This window comes from Odontesthes bonariensis, chromosome 7 (assembly GCF_027942865.1).
Source record: "Odontesthes bonariensis isolate fOdoBon6 chromosome 7, fOdoBon6.hap1, whole genome shotgun sequence".
Classification (NCBI taxonomy): Eukaryota; Metazoa; Chordata; class Actinopteri; order Atheriniformes; family Atherinopsidae; genus Odontesthes; species Odontesthes bonariensis.
Window position 1 is genome coordinate 38,044,479 of NC_134512.1, and position 19,205 is coordinate 38,063,683.

The 19,205-nt window shown below is 43.2% G+C and overlaps 1 protein-coding gene across 1 annotated transcript in view; it reads right to left on the reverse strand.

Moving 5' to 3' along the window:
- The window catches only part of hsf4 (heat shock transcription factor 4), a 34,421-nt gene that overhangs the window by 5,594 nt on the left and 9,622 nt on the right, over positions 1-19,205 (reverse strand). Inside the window, exons 5-11 of the mRNA XM_075471133.1 lie at positions 16,056-16,131; positions 11,058-11,125; positions 9,175-9,274; positions 4,450-4,568; positions 4,125-4,355; positions 3,073-3,190; positions 2,928-2,993 (exon numbers count right to left, since the gene is read on the reverse strand). Coding sequence (XP_075327248.1) covers positions 2,928-2,993; positions 3,073-3,190; positions 4,125-4,355; positions 4,450-4,568; positions 9,175-9,274; positions 11,058-11,125; positions 16,056-16,131 — 778 coding nt within the window. The remainder of the gene's footprint in view (positions 1-2,927; positions 2,994-3,072; positions 3,191-4,124; positions 4,356-4,449; positions 4,569-9,174; positions 9,275-11,057; positions 11,126-16,055; positions 16,132-19,205) is intronic.

Genomic DNA, 19,205 nt, shown 5'->3' on the forward strand with positions numbered 1-19,205 from the left:
CAACTCATGGTAGGAAATCTTCCACAAGAAATGACTGCAATCACGACCACCAAAAAGCAAAATTTACAATCCTTCCAATCTTGACTCTGTATTTTAGTGTCATCTACCCTCACTCTGTATTTGTAATTCCTCACCCTAACGGTGGAGAGTGTAGAAGAAAAAAGATTTCTCGCCTGTTCAACTGATAACTGGGGCAGACTATATTATGGGATAAATGAAGGTTCTGTCCTTTTAAGCTGCACGTTTTGGAACCATAAAAAGTTTACCAGCGGAGGGATTTGAGGGATTTTAAGAAGAATCAAGAGCATCCCCTCAACACTGAAAGTGGTCCAAGAAGGAAAACTGGTGAAGCAGTAAGTGGGTTCGGACGGCCATGGCTCATCGTTACAATGGAAGAACTACTCTGTCTGACAGTGCTGGAAAAGTTAACGCTGGCTCTGATAGAAAGTTGTCAGAACATCTTTGTCTGTTGTGGTCTGCATAGCTACAGACCGGTCAGGGTGTCGATGCTGATCCACCAACCACAGTACAGACAATGGGCACACAAGCATCAGAACTGGGCCACAGAGCAATGAAATAAGGCGGTCTGATGAAGCATGCTTTCTTTTACTCCATGTAGATAACTGGAACGGGTTGTGTTCCTTTCCAGGATGCACCAGGATGCACTAATATGCACCAATATGGCACCAGGAAGCACCAGGATGCACCAATATGGCACCAGGAAGCACCAGGATGCACCAATATGGCACCAGGATGCACCAGGATGTACCAGGATGCACCAGGATGCACCAGGGTGCACCAATATGGCACCAGGATGCATCAATTTGGCACCAAGATGCACCAATATGGCACCAAGATGCACCAATATGGCACCAGGAAGCACCAATATGGCACATGGATGCACCAGGATGCACCAATATGGCACCAGGATGAACCAGGATGTACCAATATGGCACTAGGATGCACTAATATGGCACCAGGATGCACCAATATGGCACCAGAATGCACCAATATGGCACCAGGATGCACCAATATGGCACCAGGATGCACCAATATAGCACCAGGATGCACCAATATGGCACCAGGATGCACCAATATGGCAGCAGGATGCACCAATATGGCACCAGGAAGCACCAGGATGCACCAGGATGCACCAGGGTGCACCAATATGGCACCAGGAAGCACCAGGATGCACCAATATGGCAGCAGGATGCACCAATATGGCACCAGGAAGCACCAGGATGCACCAGGATGCACCAGGGTGCACCAATATGGCACCAGGAAGCACCAGGATGCACCAATATGGCACCAGGATGCACCAATATGGCACCAGGATGCACCAGGATGCACCAATATGGCACCAGGAAACACCAGGATGCACCAATATGGCACCAGGATGCACCAGGATGCACCAGGGTGCACCAATATGGCACCAGGATGCACCAATATGGCACCAAGATGCACCAATATGGCACCAGGAAGCACCAGGATGCACCAATATGGCACCAGGATGCACCAATATGGCACCAAGATGCACCAATATGGCACCAGGAAGCACCAGGATGCACCAGGATGCACCAGGATGCACCAGGGTGCACCAATATGGCACCAGGATGCACCAATATGGCACCAAGATGCACCAATATGGCACCAAGATGCACCAATATGGCACCAGGAAGCACCAATATGGCACATGGATGCACCAGGATGCACCAATATGGCACCAGGATGAACCAGGATGTACCAATATGGCACTAGGATGCACCAATATGGCACCAGGATGCACCAATATGGCACCAGAATGCACCAATATGGCACCAGGATGCACCAATATGGCAGCAGGATGCACCAATATGGCACCAGGAAGCACCAGGATGCACCAGGGTGCACCAATATGGCACCAGGAAGCACCAATATGGCACATGGATGCACCAGGATGCACCAATATGGCACTAGGATGCACCAATATGGCACCAGGATGCACCAGTATGGCACCAGGATGCACCAATATGGCACCAGGATGCACCAATATGGCACCAGGATGCACCAATATGACACCAGGATGCACCAATATAGCACCAGGATGCACCAATATGGCACCAGGATGCACCAATATGGCACCAGGATGCACCAATATGGCACCAGGATGCACCAATATGGCACCAGGATGCACCAATATGGCACCAGGATGCACCAGGATGCACCAATATGGCAGCAGGATGCACCAATATGGCACCTGGATGCACCAGGATGCACCAATATGGCACCAGGATGCACCAATATTACACCAGGATGCACCAATATGGCACCAGGATGCACCAATATGGCACCAGGATGCACCAATATGTCACCAGGATGCACCAATATGGCACCAGGATGCACCAATATGGCACCAGGATGCACCAATATGTCACCAGGATGCACAAGGAAGGCCGGCCGACTGGGGCAGTGTGAGGATTCAGGCAAAGTTCTGTCTGGAAACTGAGCATTCACGTGGATCTTTGACACCTTCCCCCTACTTCAACATTATTTCTGAACATGTGCCTCCGCTCATGGGAAGGTATTCCCTGAGGACAGCGTCCCCTTTGGTGCTCAGCTGCTAACAGAACGACCCGACGCATTCATACTGCTGACTGGACATTAAAGCCACAGCTCTGTCTCTGCAACACTTCGACTTTCCAACATTTATTTACCTTCAATAATCTTTATCATTTCCCTTGTAATTATCTTGAACTGGACTGTGTCTTTGAAGTGCTACAAGGTGACATTTGTTGTGATTTGGCACTTTATAAATAAGACTTAATCAGATCATAACCTTGGGTAAATAACGCGTGATTGTGTTTCGTGTTGTTTAATCCTCAGCACATTTCTTTCTTCAGCTGAACACGTTACAGGTACAGAGGAGCAGACTCACACTTTACACTTACTGATTTGAGGTTGGACTCCATCTCTGTGAAGTTCCACTCAGTCAGAGGCAGGCTTAAACTGAAAGGCTGCAGAGAGACATGAAGAAGGTTCAGGTCAGTGTTAAATGCTGATCATCTGGATGTGCTCATGGGCAGATTTACTGACATCCATGACGGCGCCGGTCCCGGCCTCCACGGCGCTCTGCTGGTGGCTCCTGAGCAGCAGCTGCTGCAGCTCCTCCAGGCTCATGTCCACATTCTCCACCGAGTCTGACACCTCCACCCTGCACACACGAGCACTCACAGTGACATGCAGCCTCCACACAGATACACCACACCACCGCTGACACCAGCTCCTTTCAGGACCTCCATCTGTGAGCTCAGACACTGGAAAAAACCAAAGTCTTACCAAGTATATTTGTCTCATTTCTAGTCCAAATATCTCATTACACTTAATATAAGACACAACAAGTACTATTTCAGCCAGATATAGGGACTTGTTTTAATACAATACATCTGGAATATCTTGTTAAATGAAAAAGTCTTGAAAACAAATTGTTTTGAGTCCCATATCATATGAAACAAGAATTTTTTTTACATTTGAAGAGGTTTTTAAGCTAATTTCAAGATCACTTTTAACTCAAAAGTCCTAAATATCACATCTTATTTCAAGAAATTTTGACAAGTGGATTTTCACTAGTTCCATTGGCAGATTTTTTTGCTTATTTCAAGCAAAAATGTCTTTTATTTGTTGTTTTTTACTTATTTTTGGAGGGGCATTTTTTCCAGTGTGTGAGCTCATACACTGAAAAAAATCAAAGTCTTACCAAGTATATTTGTCTCATTTCTAGTCCAAATATCTCATTACACTTAATATAAGACACAACAAGTACTATTTCAGCCAGATATAGGGACTTGTTTTAATACAATACATCTGGAATATCTTGTTAAATGAAAAAGTCTTGAAAACAAATTGTTTTGAGTCATATTTCATATGAAAGAAGCTTTTTTTTTTTTTTACATTTGAAGAGGTTTTTAAGCTAATTTCAAGATCACTTTTAACTCAAAAGTCCTAAATATCACATCTTATTTCAAGAAATCTTGACAAGCCGATTTTCACTAGTTCCATTGGCAGATTTTTTTCTTATTTCAAGCAAAAACGTCTTTTATTTGTTGTTTTTTTTATTTGTTGTTGGAGGGGCATTTTTTCCAGTGTACCTGTCCAGGGCGGGTCTCTTGCTCCTCCTCTCCACATTCGAGGCGGCTGAGCTCCTCCCCTCCAGGACAGACTGCACCATGGCGACAGGGAGGACGGGAGGCTCTGAGGGGCATACGTCACAGGTGGAGGTCAAAGCCACGGCCTCTCCTCCACCCACGCCGCCTCCCTTCCCTCCTCCTCTCACTCCTGGACTTACAGGCTCTTCTTTGATGAGCATCATGCACTTCTCCCTGTCGAACACACGGCGTCAGACCTGTTTTTCACAAAGTCGCGTGGTGTGCAGCGAGCGTTATTATTGATGCTGTGGAAATGGAAAACAGTCACCTGTTCTCACCAGGCTGCATCTGAAGGGCCATGCCGGCCTGAGACATGTCAGTGACGTCGGATATGATGGGCCCGCCCGTCAGCCCACCGGCAGAACAAGAAGCAGTGTCACTGGGTGGCTGAGGAGGAAGAGGACAGGACTGTGAGGCGTTCTGTGCTGGCCTACAGCTGCAGTCAATCTTTTTACCTTTTACTCTGGAAAAATCTAAATCTTACCAAGTATATTTGTCTCATTGAGTATCTCATTACACTTAATATAAGACACAACTGCCTAACAAGTACCATTTCAGCCAGATATAGGGACTTGTTTGAAGACAAAACATCTGGAATATCTTGTTAAGTGAAAAAGTCTTGAAAACAAATTGTTTTGAGTCATATTTCACATGAAACAAGCTTTTTTTTCTTCATTTGAAGAGTTTTTTAAGCTAATTTCAAGATCACTTTTAACTCAAAAGTCCTAAATATCTGATCTTATTTCAAGAAATCTTGACAAGCCGATTTTCACTAGTTCCATTGGCAGATTTTTTTGCTTATTTCAAGCAAAAACGTCTTTTATTTGTTGGTTTTTTACTTATTTTTGGAGGGGCATTTTTTCCAGTGTAAAGACATTTGGTTTCATGACTGAGACAGATCAAAGCTGTCTGTGTCTGGTTCTTTATGTTGTAAAAAACACATTTAACCATGAATGGACATTCATTTGGATATTAAAACACTGTTTGCTGCATAACTAGTTAAACGTGACAATCATAAAAACAACAATGAAGAAGTTAAACTGAGACACAGCAAAGTACCAGTTACCAGATAATCAGAACATACATGAAATACATTTTAAAGCCTCAGTAACTTTAAACTTAAAGTTATTTAGGACCCTCAAAATAAGAGATTATTATTCTGTGTTTTTTCCTTTTCTATTTCACCGTATCAGCTTTAAATTGCTCTAAAAAATGTTTGATGTGGGTTGGGGTAGACATTTTTTCTCCCGTCCATCCATCGTCTGTACCAGCCTAATCCACCTCAGGCTCAGAGGAGACTGCAGTTCATCCCAGCTGCCATCGGCCCGGAGTCGGGCTGCACACCCAACAGGTTGCCAGACTCAGTCTGGACAAATCCATCTTTGTTTCATTCGATCAGACGAGTTTGCTTCGTTTGGTCTGAGAGGCATTCAGGCGCCTTTTTACAGGCTGCTGTTTGAAAGGCTTCTTTTTTTAAAGGCCTGTTGGGAGGAGTGTTGTGTTCATCGTATATGAGCAACCAGGTCCAGGAAGGCTGTGGCTGTGTTCCAAACCTCATACTACATACTACATACTACATACTTGCAAACTGCATACTTTCATTCTGCATACGGCAGAGGCTGTGTTCAAAACCGCATACTACTCCTACAACTCATACTAACTTTTTTAGTGAGCGAGAAGTTCCCGGATGCATACTAGATTCTCCGAAATGTTGGGTATGCATCATGAGGTTACTACTCATACTCAAACTACCCAAGATGCAACGTAACGTGACGTCGCCGATCGTCATTTCCTGTCAAAACAGCAGTTTCAAGCTAGCTACAACGAGGGTAGGTTCACTTCCTGTTTTCAAAACAAAAGCACCAATTGTATGGTAATGGCTTTCCCTAAGATAAAAGGCAACGGGTATTTTATTTTGTGAAAATAACCGGAAGTGCGTTGCTCACTGCGGCTAGCTTTAGTAGCGCCGAATTCGTGGGAACAAAATTGTAAATAGCTGGTATTTTGTCAGGTTTTCAACATGTTGGGGATCTAAACGACTACTTTCTCACCTGAAAATGTTTCAAATGTTGCTAAAGTTTACAGAGTTTAGAGCTTAAGAGAAATCAGCTTCAGGGCGGCTGATTTCGGCTCGGGCAGGAGCGAAATGCATTGTGGGTTAACGCTCTGCATACTGTCTGATCGATCAGTATGCAGTATGTAGTATGTAGTATGCAGTATGTAGTATGTAGTATGTAGTATGTTGTATGTAGTATGTAGTATGCAATATGTAGTATGTAGTATGTAGTATGTAGTATGTAGTATGTAGTATGCAGTATGTAGTATGTAGTATGCAGTATGTAGTATGTTGTATGCAGTATGTAGTATGCAGTATGTAGTATGCAGTTTGCAGTATGTAGTATGCAGTATGTAGTATGCAGTATGCAGTATGTAGTATGTAGTATGCAGTATGTAGTATGCAGTATGCAGTATGTAGTATGTAGTATGCAGTATGTAGTATGTAGTATGTAGTATGTAGTATGTTGTTTGCAGTATGCAGTATGCAGTATGTAGTATGTAGTATGCAGTATGTAGTATGCAGTATGCAGTATGCAGTATGTAGTATGTAGTATGTAGTATGTAGTATTTTGTTTGTAGTATGTAGTATGCAGTATGCAGTATGTAGTATGTAGTATGCAGTATGTAGTATGCAGTATGCAGTATGTAGTATGCAGTATGCAGTATGTAGTATGTAGTATGCAGTATGTAGTATGCAGTATGCAGTATGCAGTATGCAGTGTGTAGTATGTAGTATGCAGTATGTAGTATGTAGTATGCAGTATGCAGTATGCAGTATGCAGTATGTAGTATGTAGTATGTAGTATGCAGTATGTAGTATGTAGTATGCAGTATGCAGTATGCAGTATGCAGTGTGTAGTATGTAGTATGTAGTATGTAGTATGCAGTATGTAGTATGTAGTATGCAGTATGTAGTATGTAGTATGCAGTATGTAGTATGCAGTATGCAGTATGCAGTATGCAGTGTGTAGTATGTAGTATGCAGTATGTAGTATGTAGTATGCAGTATGCAGTATGCAGTATGCAGTATGTAGTATGTAGTATGTAGTATGCAGTATGTAGTATGTAGTATGCAGTATGTAGTATGCAGTATGGAAGTATGTAGTATGCAGTATGTAGTATGTAGTATGCAGTATGTAGTATGCAGTATGGAAGTATGTAGTATGCACTATGTAGTATGCAGTATGCAGTATGTAGTATGTAGTATGCAGTATGTAGTATGTAGTATGTAGTATGCAGTATGCAGTATGCAGTATGTAGTATGCAGTATGCAGTATGTAGTATGCAGTATGTAGTATGCAGTATGTAGTATGCAGTATGTAGTATGCAGTATGCAGTATGTAGTATGTAGTATGCAGTATGTAGTATGTAGTATGTAGTATGCAGTATGCAGTATGCAGTATGTAGTATGCAGTATGCAGTATGTAGTATGCAGTATGTAGTATGCAGTATGTAGTATGTAGTATGTAGTATGCAGTATGTAGTATGTAGTATGCAGTATGTAGTATGTAGTATGCAGTATGTAGTATGCAGTATGCAGTATGTAGTATGTAGTATGCAGTATGTAGTATGTAGTATGCAGTATGCAGTATGTAGTATGTAGTATGCAGTATGTAGTATGTAGTATGCAGTATGTAGTATGCAGTATGCAGTATGTAGTATGTAGTATGTAGTATGCAGTATGTAGTATGTAGTATGCAGTATGTAGTATGCAGTATGTAGTATGCAGTATGCAGTATGTAGTATGTAGTATGTAGTATGCAGTATGTAGTATGTAGTATGCAGTATGTAGTATGCAGTATGGAAGTATGTAGTATGCAGTATGTAGTATGTAGTATGCAGTATGTAGTATGCAGTATGGAAGTATGTAGTATGCAGTATGTAGTATGCAGTATGTAGTATGTAGTATGTAGTATGCAGTATGTAGTATGTAGTATGTAGTATGTAGTATGCAGTATGCAGTATGTAGTATGTAGTATGCAGTATGTAGTATGCAGTATGTAGTATGCAGTATGGAAGTATGTAGTATGCAGTATGTAGTATGCAGTATGTAGTATGTAGTATGTAGTATGCAGTATGTAGTATGCAGTATGCAGTATGTAGTATGTAGTATGCAGTATGTAGTATGCAGTATGGAAGTATGTAGTATGCAGTATGTAGTATGCAGTATGTAGTATGTAGTATGTAGTATGCAGTATGTAGTATGCAGTATGCAGTATGTAGTATGTAGTATGCAGTATGTAGTATGTAGTATGTAGTATGCAGTATGTAGTATGCAGTATGCAGTATGTAGTATGTAGTATGTAGTATGTAGTATGCAGTATGAAGTATGTAGTATGCAGTATGTAGTATGCAGTATGTAGTATGTAGTATGTAGTATGTAGTATGTAGTATGCAGTGTGGAAGTATGCAGTTTGGAACACAGCCTGTGTTTCCAAACTTGTTCTGTATTAGAATAAAGCTCTCTGAACTTGGCAGCCGCTGCAGTCGTTCATCTTTGCTCTTTGGACACAAACACAGTCATTTGGCCTCAGAAGGGATTTTAAAAACCCACGAACAGTCAGAGACGGTGCATGCAGCCCTCGTCTGTCACTGCACACTGCTGCCCTCTAGTGGTCCTTTAGGAAACTGAACTGACCACTGCAGAGAGCCGAAGGAGATAAATGTCCACCTCGTGATTACTGCTGCATTAGACTGGTGCACGGTGAGTCCACCGGCCTCCCAGCACGGCTCGGCACTCAGAAAGGCCAGCCAGCCACTTCAAAGCCGAGTTTCCCTGCATGTCGCTGCCAGCTCCATTTGTGGTGAGAGTGGAAGGTCAGCAGCTCTGGAGACTAATTATAGTTCTCAGCAAAATGTTTTTACTCTTACTGATCTCACCAGGGTGAAGGCGCTCCCACTTATTCTGTGTAAACTCATCTGAACATTTACTCACCGACTGGATGTAGAAGGACTCGTGTAGGGGCTCCATCTGGTGACTGTGGCTGAACTTGTTGGTGGGGGGGCTGGGAGAGCCATCGTCCAACATCAGGGGCCTGATGGAAACAAAGGCTTTCAGCGCATCTGGAGTCACAGAGCCAGTCACAGTGGGACATGTGATTCATCTTTTTTTGTTTTTTAAATGAGTGATTTAGTTCGTTGTTTCGGATGCGTGTTACCGGCAGTAATAAGTTACAGAGTAAAGGAGCACCAGAACAGAGCTTTATGCTGGGATTAGCGAGGTCCACCCAGTATTCACTTCCCAACACGATCTAAGTGTGAGCGAGGCTTTTTTTTAATCACATGGTGGTGTACACTTTAAAGTCAAACTATTTTGGCTCCTTCTACAGTTGCTGGATCTCATAAAAACAAATATTTGTGCGAGTCCTGATCATGTATCATGTCTCGGGTGCTTGAGGGCTGGTTCTTTAAGAAGTACTTTAAGAAGAAAGCTCAACATTTTTAATTCTGCTTTAACGTTTTTTATAAAAAGAATGACCAAAAGATTAACTTTGACCTGATCTAAATGCAAAAACTAACCTCGTTTCAACAGCTTAAAAACTGGAAAATTTATGCACCTGCAGGTGGAAAATTGAAAGATGAAGATCAGTCTCTGTACTTTACTCTGATCTTTTTTGAGTAATGATTTGAAATTGACATTTAAGTATACTTATCCATATATATATATATATATATATATATATATGAGGGCTGGGCGAGTTAACTCATTATCGCTTTAACTTGTTAAAAAACGCCGATAAATATTTTATCGCGCATTAATGCAGGTTTTATTATTTATCTTATTATTGTAAAAGTCTGTTGCTCACAGGCTTTTATTTTGTAAAAGTCTGTTACTCACAGGCTTTTATTCTGTAAAAGTCTGTTGCTCACAGGCTTTTATTTTGTAAAAGTCTGCTGCTCCCAGGCTTTTATTCTGTAAAAGTCTGCTGCTGTCTGCTGTGGGACAGGAAAAGAAAGTAATCGGCGGATCCAAATCGGCGGGAAATCATTTGATTAATTAGATTAAACATTTTAATCATTGCCCAGCCCTAACTGTATATATATATACACACATGCACCCGTGTGTGTGTGTGTATTAAACACTAGGGGCAGTATAGGGCCAAATTCAATCAGATGTTGTCATAATTTGGTAAAAATGGCTTGAAGAAAAGCTTGTAGAGAAATTGAATTCAATCAATTACCTTTTGAAACTGCACAGTGAGAGATCAATGTGAATTGGTAAATAATTGCTTTGATGAATTCACGCAGTGATGAAACTAAAAGACACGTCATTAGTGTGTGTGCACCGATGAAGAAGAAGAGGAAGATGCTACTGCACGAGTTACCAAGGTTACCAAATCCGACACAAATACTCTGAGTTGTTTAAAATCCTCAGTAATTCTGTCAGCTGTTTGCATGTGGACGAGAAGTTAAAAAACATCCACGTTAGTGTGGAAAGGAACTGAGCGATTCAGAACGCACGATGTGTATAAACATCTGCAGAAAAGATGCAGAAGAAGAAGTTCTGCTCTATAAATTCCCGTTTCTGTGGCACCTTTGTGCTCCGGCGTGCTGCTTCGTTCTCATGCCGGCCTCGTTCGTTGTCAGCAACAAAAGCTGAGGCAGCGTTTTCACACACACTGGCTGCAGCGGGGTCATGCACTCTGCTCGGCCTTCGCTGTGCATGTGTGTCTGACTGATTCAGCACTCATCTCCATTCACAGCGCTCGTTGGGTTAGATTGTTCAGTTTGTCAGCTGAGCCAGCCCTTCCCTCTGCCCCACTGCGGGCCTGTTTGTCTCACTTTTGTTGATGGCTGCGTCTGTGTGTGCGTACTCACAGCTTTCTCTTTAGGCCCACGGTGCCGGGTGTGTTGGGCTGCATCTGGCTGAACAGAAACTGAATCAGCTGGCAAAGAGGGAGAAAAGCACAGCATGAATCAGCATCCTTGCTCTGTCACACATGCAGAAAAAAAACCCTCACAACTCAACCTGTTTGTTCCTTTAGATAGTTTCTTTACACTTAGAAAGAACCAGCGCCACCAAATATAAACCATGAGACTGTGGCGCTGACACACAGGAAAGATTTAATATTTTAGTTTACATGTGACGTAATCTGATTAATGACTCACACAGCTTTACTCGGGTTCCTCCTGCACCACAAACCTGATCATTCACTCATTCCTGCTGAAAACTTAGCAGAGGCTCATCAGAGGTGGGTAGTAACCAGTTACATTTCCTTGAGTAAGTTTTTGAAAACATTATACTTCTTGGAGTAGTTTTAAATCTCTATACTTTTTACTTTTACTTGAGTAGATGTGTGCAGCAGAAACTGTCCTCTTACTCCGCTACATTAGGCTACAATGAGCTGGTTACTTTTCTTCTTACCTCTTTGGTATTCTACGCCTCATTATTTTTACCCCCCCCGCGTACGCCTCATTTTAATGTTTTATTCTGACAGAGAGAGAGACTTCCACCAAAGGCTCTACCACCTGACTGTGTTCCACCAATCAGACGCAGCCGTGCAGTCTGGTCACGTGACCGTACTCGATCTCAGCGGCGGGACGGGTTAGCTTTAGCATTAGCAGTCGTAGCAAACAAACAAAGAAACAGATGAAAATGTCAGAACCAACGGTGGGAAATGAAGACGCAGACGAGGCCTCATACTGAAAGCATGTTTACCTTACAAAGAGTGAGAAACAGCAGCTACATTATGTGTCTTCTGTGTCAACCAAAACAAACGCACATTTCAGCAGACACTCAACATCTAACTTGAGGAAACATGTAGCGCTAAGTTTCCTAAACTCGTTTTTCCCCCCATGGATAGATGAATGTTTGTTTTTTAGGTTACATATGGGTTACATATGTTTTAAACATTTCCTAAGTCTCTTTTATTTTTTATTGAAGTACTTGAATTCACCTGGATTATTTGAATTTAAGCTATTTTGTAATTAATTAATTCATTTTAATTTATTTTATCTACTGGATGAACTCTAATTGGGCTAAAGATGATTATTTAGTATTTTTGTCTGTCTGATTGACTGCTTGTGTTAACAAATAAATCAGACGTTACTCAACAGTTACTCAGTACTTGAGTAGTTTTTTCCCATTTTTTACTCTTACTCCAGTAATTATTTGGATGAATACTTTTTACTTTTACTTGAGTACAGTTTTTGGCTGCTCTGCCCACCTCTGATCATCATAATGAAAGCACTGCTTTCTGGGGGTTATTCATGAACGACGTCACCACTGTCACATTATTTAATGCACCAGGTCAATACTGCCGGGCATTTATCTGAAGTTTGTTCAGATAAATAAATACAAAATGCCTCCAGCCATTCGTGCGATTTTATTTCTGCCCATTCGGATAGAAAAACTTATTTCATGCCATCCAGGATGACTTTGAAGGTCAAGTATTTTAGTAGGATGTCTGGTTGGAGTGTGTGTTTAGTGTGTTTAGCCAAAGGTTCGGGACAACATGTTCTTACAGAGTCTGTTTCAATGCAAGCCTTGATGTTTTCCTAACCTTAACCACCTCACTTTTATCAACCAACTTCAAGCAAGCAGATTGTTATGTGTAAGAGAGCGTCAAAGCAGAGAGTGACTGAATGCAAAAAGGACATTTAAAGTCTCTCTAAACTCCAAATGTGGACTTTTTCACCTCTTAAATACGATGCAGCAGTCAGTGCTGTGACTGTGTTACTCTGTGGAGTTATTTTCCTGTTCGGTTGCAATAAAATGAAAAGCCCGTGAAAGTTGTGTCTGTGGAAACAAATCGACAGAAAACACTGTCTTTAAGTGACTTTATCACATTGTGCAGTGAGACTTTGGGTGGTTTGTTCTGCAGTTCTCAGGAAAAATAACATTAAATCTGATATTTTCTATGAGATGCATTTGAAACGTGAATTAGTTTAAACAAACTTGACTTCATCTTAGACTAATGATCAACTGAGACGGTCCTCCTTATTCCTACTTCTAAAGAATATGTGATGATGAGACCAACTGCATGTTAAAGAGTCGAACTGGTTTGGGTCGATCCAAAAGTGTCAAATGTCACGACGTATTTTTGACCAAACCATTTCAAACCCAAACAGGTTCACTGAGGCGATGACGATTGAGTTTAACCTGCATGCAATTATTCTCTGAAGGCAAGAATTTGTGTGACGAATAACCAGAGATGGGGACTCGAGTCGCTGTTTTGATGACTTGTGACTTGACTTGACAAAAAATAAAAGACTTGAGACTCGACTCGGACTTGGAAGTTAAAGACTCGGCACTTGACTTGAGACACGATGACTTGAATGACTTGAGTGTTATTCAGTTCATGTTTTCAGTTTGAATTTAAAATGAATAAATTAATAAAATAATAATATCGATAACCCGGTAGGAGCGCAGGCTGAGAATGGCGTCCTCATTGGATCCCTACCCTGTCAGTCAGCCATGCCCTCTCTACATACCTTAGTGTTTATTGGAGAGAATAAACTCATATCAGATATGCATCAACATGTCAGCGGGACCGAGAGTCGTTGTCTTCGGCTTTCGTAATTACCATTTTGACGGCAAAAGACGAACAGCTCAGTGCAAGACATGCGGCATCAACATCTCAGATAGCCAGACGACAACTTCCAACTTAGTTCGTCATTTGAAGATCCATTCTGACCAGGAAGTCCTCGTCAAATTAGCTAATATTATCCTGTTAGCCTAGTCGGTAGTTAGCTAACGTTAGCTTGATATGCTACGGCAGGGGTGGGCAATTAATTTCTTCAGGGGGCCGCATGAAAAATCTGAAATGTGTTGGAGGGCCGAACCAGCAATGACTCAAATTTAATATTGACTTATGTTTTCTCATTATATTTCTTTTTATAATAAAATATTTAAATCAGATTATTTTGGTAATAAATAAGAATATTTAAATATTTATAAACATGAACAAATTGTGGTTTAGGTTGAAGTGAGAATTAATACTAATTCTATCAAATTAATAGTTAATAACAGTTGCAGTTTAACATTTAGCTCATCCATCTGAGCAGTCACATCAACAGTAAAAGCAAGATCTGCCAGCCAGACTGCCTCTGAAAGCTGAGGGATGGCATGTCCCTTCCTCACACAGAACTCCTGAATCTCCTCTCAGGTCCCAGAAGCTTTTCAGCACTTTCCCCAGACTCAGCCACCTGACGGCTGTGTGGTAGCTTAGGTCACGGTGGTCAGCCTCAGTTTCTTCTAAAAGTGAAACGAACTGTCTATGATTCGGTGCCCTTGATCTGATAAAGTTAACAGTTTTAGTTACAACATCAACAACGTGATTCACTTGTAACACTGACTTTAATAACACTTCCTGATGTATAATACAATGAAAAAAAGTTCATTTGCCACTTTGTCCTGGATTCGCTTTAACAGACCAACTTTTTTTCCTGTGAGATTTGGACACCCATCTGTTGTCACGCCCACCAGTTTGTCCCATTTCAGCCCCAAGCTTTCGAGACGTGCATTTACCTCAGCTAAGAGATCACTCCCCGTTGTTGTCCCTTTCATTGACCGCATGTCTGCCAGCTCCTACGTGATTCTGAAGTCTGCATTGATCCCGCTCATGAAGATGAGCAGCTGGGCAGTGCCCCGTATACCACAGCTCTCATCCAAAGCCAGGGGAAAGTACTCAGTCATTCACGCTGTCTTTCAGTTGTAGCAGCAGGTTTTTCGCGATGTCCTCAATCCTCCTCGTTACGGTGCGGCGGGAGAGGGAGAAGTTCTCAAAAGCGTCTTTTTTCTCAGGACATATTAGCGCAGACGAGTCCACCAAACACTCCTTAATAAACTCTCCATCAGAGAAGGGTTTGCTCTTTCTAGCAATCTTGTGCGAAATAACAAAACTTGTCTTGACTGCAGCACCTCTGGATGGCAAACGTTTTGTAAAAAGTGTTTGTTGAGATTGCAGCTTGGTGAGCAACACAGACGCCTCAGCTGCGCTCTCTTTTTCTGAAAAGTTCTTGTATTTCTCCCCGTGTTTAGTCACGTAGTGACGGTGGATATTATACTCCTTTAACACAGCCACTGACACACCACAAACTAAACACACAGCTTAAACTTTTACCTCTGTAAACAAACATTTCGCTGTCCATGCCTTGTTGAAAACGCGGCATTCTGAATCAACTTTTCTTTTTTTCCCGTGAGACGACATTTTGTGTGGATCAGGGATTCGGATGCTAGCCACCTGTCACTGTGCATGCATTCATAAACAATGCGTCAGGCCCTTTCAAAATAAAAGACAGCTGCATCGCATGCACACCAAAATCCGTTTTTATTTTTGACTGGAGGGGGCAGGGAGGCGCGGGCCGGACAGGGACGGGCAAAGGGCCGTATCTGACCCGCGGGCCGTAAAATGCCCAGGTCTGTGATACGGGGTGGACAGGTGTTTTCACTTTATTAAGATCAGATTCTGCAGGTAAAATTGCAATAATAAGGTGACTTGACTTTGACTTGACTTGACCAAGAAAAAATTACTTGGGACTTGCACATGTGTGACTTGGTCCCATCTCTACGAATAACCGTAAGCAGGGTGTCAATCGGGGGAAAAAGAGTGAGCAAAGAATCAAGAAGGCCTAATTTATGCTCAACTTCTACAGCTATAGCAAGAAACTATTGCTGTTGAATAGAAAATAGTTTTCCTGATAAAAGTTATTTTCCGACTCCACTGAACGGTTTATGAGCAGGAACAGCTGCAGCAGATGTGCGTCCACCCTGAGGAGGACCTACAAACCACACACAACCCGAACTTGAACTGGTTTCTCCATGAATCGGTTGACTCGTCGCTCACGTCACATACTGCGCACACGTGCACTGACCTTGTTCATGACTTTTTGCTGCTGCGTGTGGTTCTGTCTCAGTGAGACCACCTCTCTCCAAAGCACCTCATTCTGCCTGAAAAACACACAAAACAACGTTTAGATTCCACAGCGTTCACCATTTTCTGGTTAAAATGCTAAACGTAGCTTCATTTACAGGTATTCCTTTAAATCCTTAATTTGTTTTGATAATAGAAGATTACAAAATTAATACAACTGTGGATGATTTGCAGCTGATTTATTCTTCAGTGCGAAATATCAACATTTCCTTTCATCGTCTCTCTTGGATTATCTGCTCAGACAGAAGGAAACTGTAAGCTATTTTTCCATTTGATATCATAAAGTCTCCTGCACAGTTCCAACCATCCATCCATTTTCTATACCCACTGAATCCAATTCAGGGTCATGGGGGTGCTGGAGCTGCCATTGGTCAGCTCCAGGTACACCCTAGATGGAGCTGTCATTGGTCCAGGTACACCCTAGATGGAGCTGCCATTGGTCCAGGTACACCCTGGATGGAGCTGTCATTGGTCCAGGTACACCCTGGATGGAGCTGTCATTGGTCCAGGTACACCCTAGATGGAGCTGTCATTGGTCCAGGTACACCCTAGATGGAGCTGTCATTGGTCCAGGTACACCCTGGATGGAGCTGTCATTGGTCCAGGTACACCCTAGATGGAGCTGTCATTGGTCCAGGTACACCCTGGATGGAACTGTCATTGGTCCAGGTACACCCTAGATGGAGCTGTCATTGGTCCAGGCACACCCTGGATGGAGCTGCCATTGGTCCAGGTACATCCCAGGATGGAGCTGTCATTGGTCCAGGTACACCCTAGATGGAGCTGTCATTGGTCCAGGTACACCCTAGATGGAGCTAGGGCTGTCACGATAACCGCAAAATGCAATCACCCCGGTGCTGAGAGGACCTCCGCGGTGCGTGTCCAGGCCACCGCCACCACTGCACGCCCGCTTGCACGCGCAGAACAACTCGAGAAACTAAAAGAGTTTTTAAGACTGCACAGTAGATACAAAGCGACTGACAGAACTGATACTTTTTTAAAGCCAGCACAGTAATAATGATACATTGTATATTCCCCGCAAGGCAGGAGAAACACATTAACACAGCGAGGTGCCACGTTTCTGTCGTCATCTTTGCATATAGGCACTGCACACGCACACACGTCTGCATGGTACTCGTTGTGGTCTCATTCTCCCTCAGCAGCTGATATTACAAGAATATGCCTACTCAGTGTCGAAGCAATAGAAGTTAAAATAAAATGCAGTGGCCTACCTTTATCTCGGCTTTACTCCTCTGCCTAGTCCGAACACTTTATGGCTTTGAATCTTCCCTTATTATACATGTTTAACGTTGTAAATGCGACCATCTAATATCAACAATAAACTAGCTTCCACAGAACCACAGCTTGGTGTGCACATTTGCTGTTGGGAAATACCTGATCATTTCAACAAAACTGTGTAGGTGAAACTATTTAAAAAAAAAAAAACGTTTAAAAAATGTGCCGTGCCAGAAATAAGCTCTGACAACTTCGCGGAAACAGTTAAAGTTCAGCTTGGGTTGGTTGGTCGGCGGCAGTCTGTTAACAAAAAACTGTATCCCGGACACGTGAGCTCAACTGCTGCACTGATCTGCTTCGTTTTTCTCCGTCATTACTAAACGAAACGTGCGCAGGTCTGCAACAATGTTGATATTTGCCATGTGGCACTGGCAACAATGTTGCAGAACTGGGGTATGCGCTGCTTGATCTCCGCTATGTTGGTCTGTGAGCGAGTAAATGACAGGCAAAGCAAAGTGAAATATCAGAATCGCTGGGAAAAAAAGCCGGATTATCCGCTCGATTTTCATCTAACATTGCGTGTCATGGAAAGTAGCCTAATGAACAAAAATGCGATATCACCGCATACCGCGCTGTTGAGTGGCTATGAGTCACCGCGGTAGAAATTCCCTCACCGCGACAGCCCTAGATGGAGCTGTCATTGGTCCAGGTACACCCTGGATGGAGATGTCATTGGTCCAGGTACACCCTAAATCCAGGTACACCCTGGATGGAGCTGCCATGTGTCCAGGTACACTCTGGATCCAGGTACACCCTGGATGTGGCTGCCATTGGTCCAGGTACACCCTAAATCCAGATACATCCTGGATGGAGCTGCCATTGATCACGGTACACCCTGGATGGAGCTGTCATTGGTCCAGGTACACCCTAGATGGAGCTACCATTGGTCCAGGTACACCCTAGATGGAGCTACCATTGGTCCAGGTACACCCTAGATGGAGCTACCATTGGTCCATGTACACCCTGGATGGAGCTGCCATTGATCACGGTACACCCTAGATGGAGCTACCATTGGTCCAGGTACACCCTAGATGGAGCTGTCATTGGTCCAGGTACACCCTAGATGGAGCTACCATTGGTCCAGGTACACCCTAGATTGAGCTGCCATTGATCCAGGTACACCCTAGATTGAGCTGCCATTGATCACGGTACACCCTAGATTGAGCTGCCATTGATCTCGGTACACCCTGGATGGAGCTACCATTGGTCCAGGTACACCCTAGATGGAGCTACCATTGGTCCAGGTACACCCTAGATGGAGCTACCATTGGTCCAGGTACACCCTAGATTGAGCTGCCATTGATCACGGTACACCCTGGATGGAGCTGTCATTGGTCCAGGTACACCCTAGATGGAGCTACCATTGGTCCAGGTACACCCTAGATTGAGCTGCCATTGGTCCAGGTACACCCTAGATGGAGCTACCATTGGTCCAGGTACACCCTGGATGGAGCTGCCATTGATCACGGTACACCCTGGATGGAGCTGCCATTGGTCCAGGTACACCCTAGATGGAGCTACCATTGATCACGGTACACCCTGGATGGAGCTACCATTGGTCCAGGTACACCCTGGATCCAGGAACACCCTGGATGGAGCTGCCATTGGATGGAGCTGTCATTGGTCCAGGTACAGCCTGGATCCAGGTACACCCTGGATAGAGCTGCCATTGGTCCAAGTACACCCTGGATGGAGCTGCCATTGGATGGAGCTGCCATTGGTCCAGGTACACCCTGGATCCAGGTACACCCTGGATAGAGCTGCCATTGGTCCAAGTACACCATGGATGGAGCTG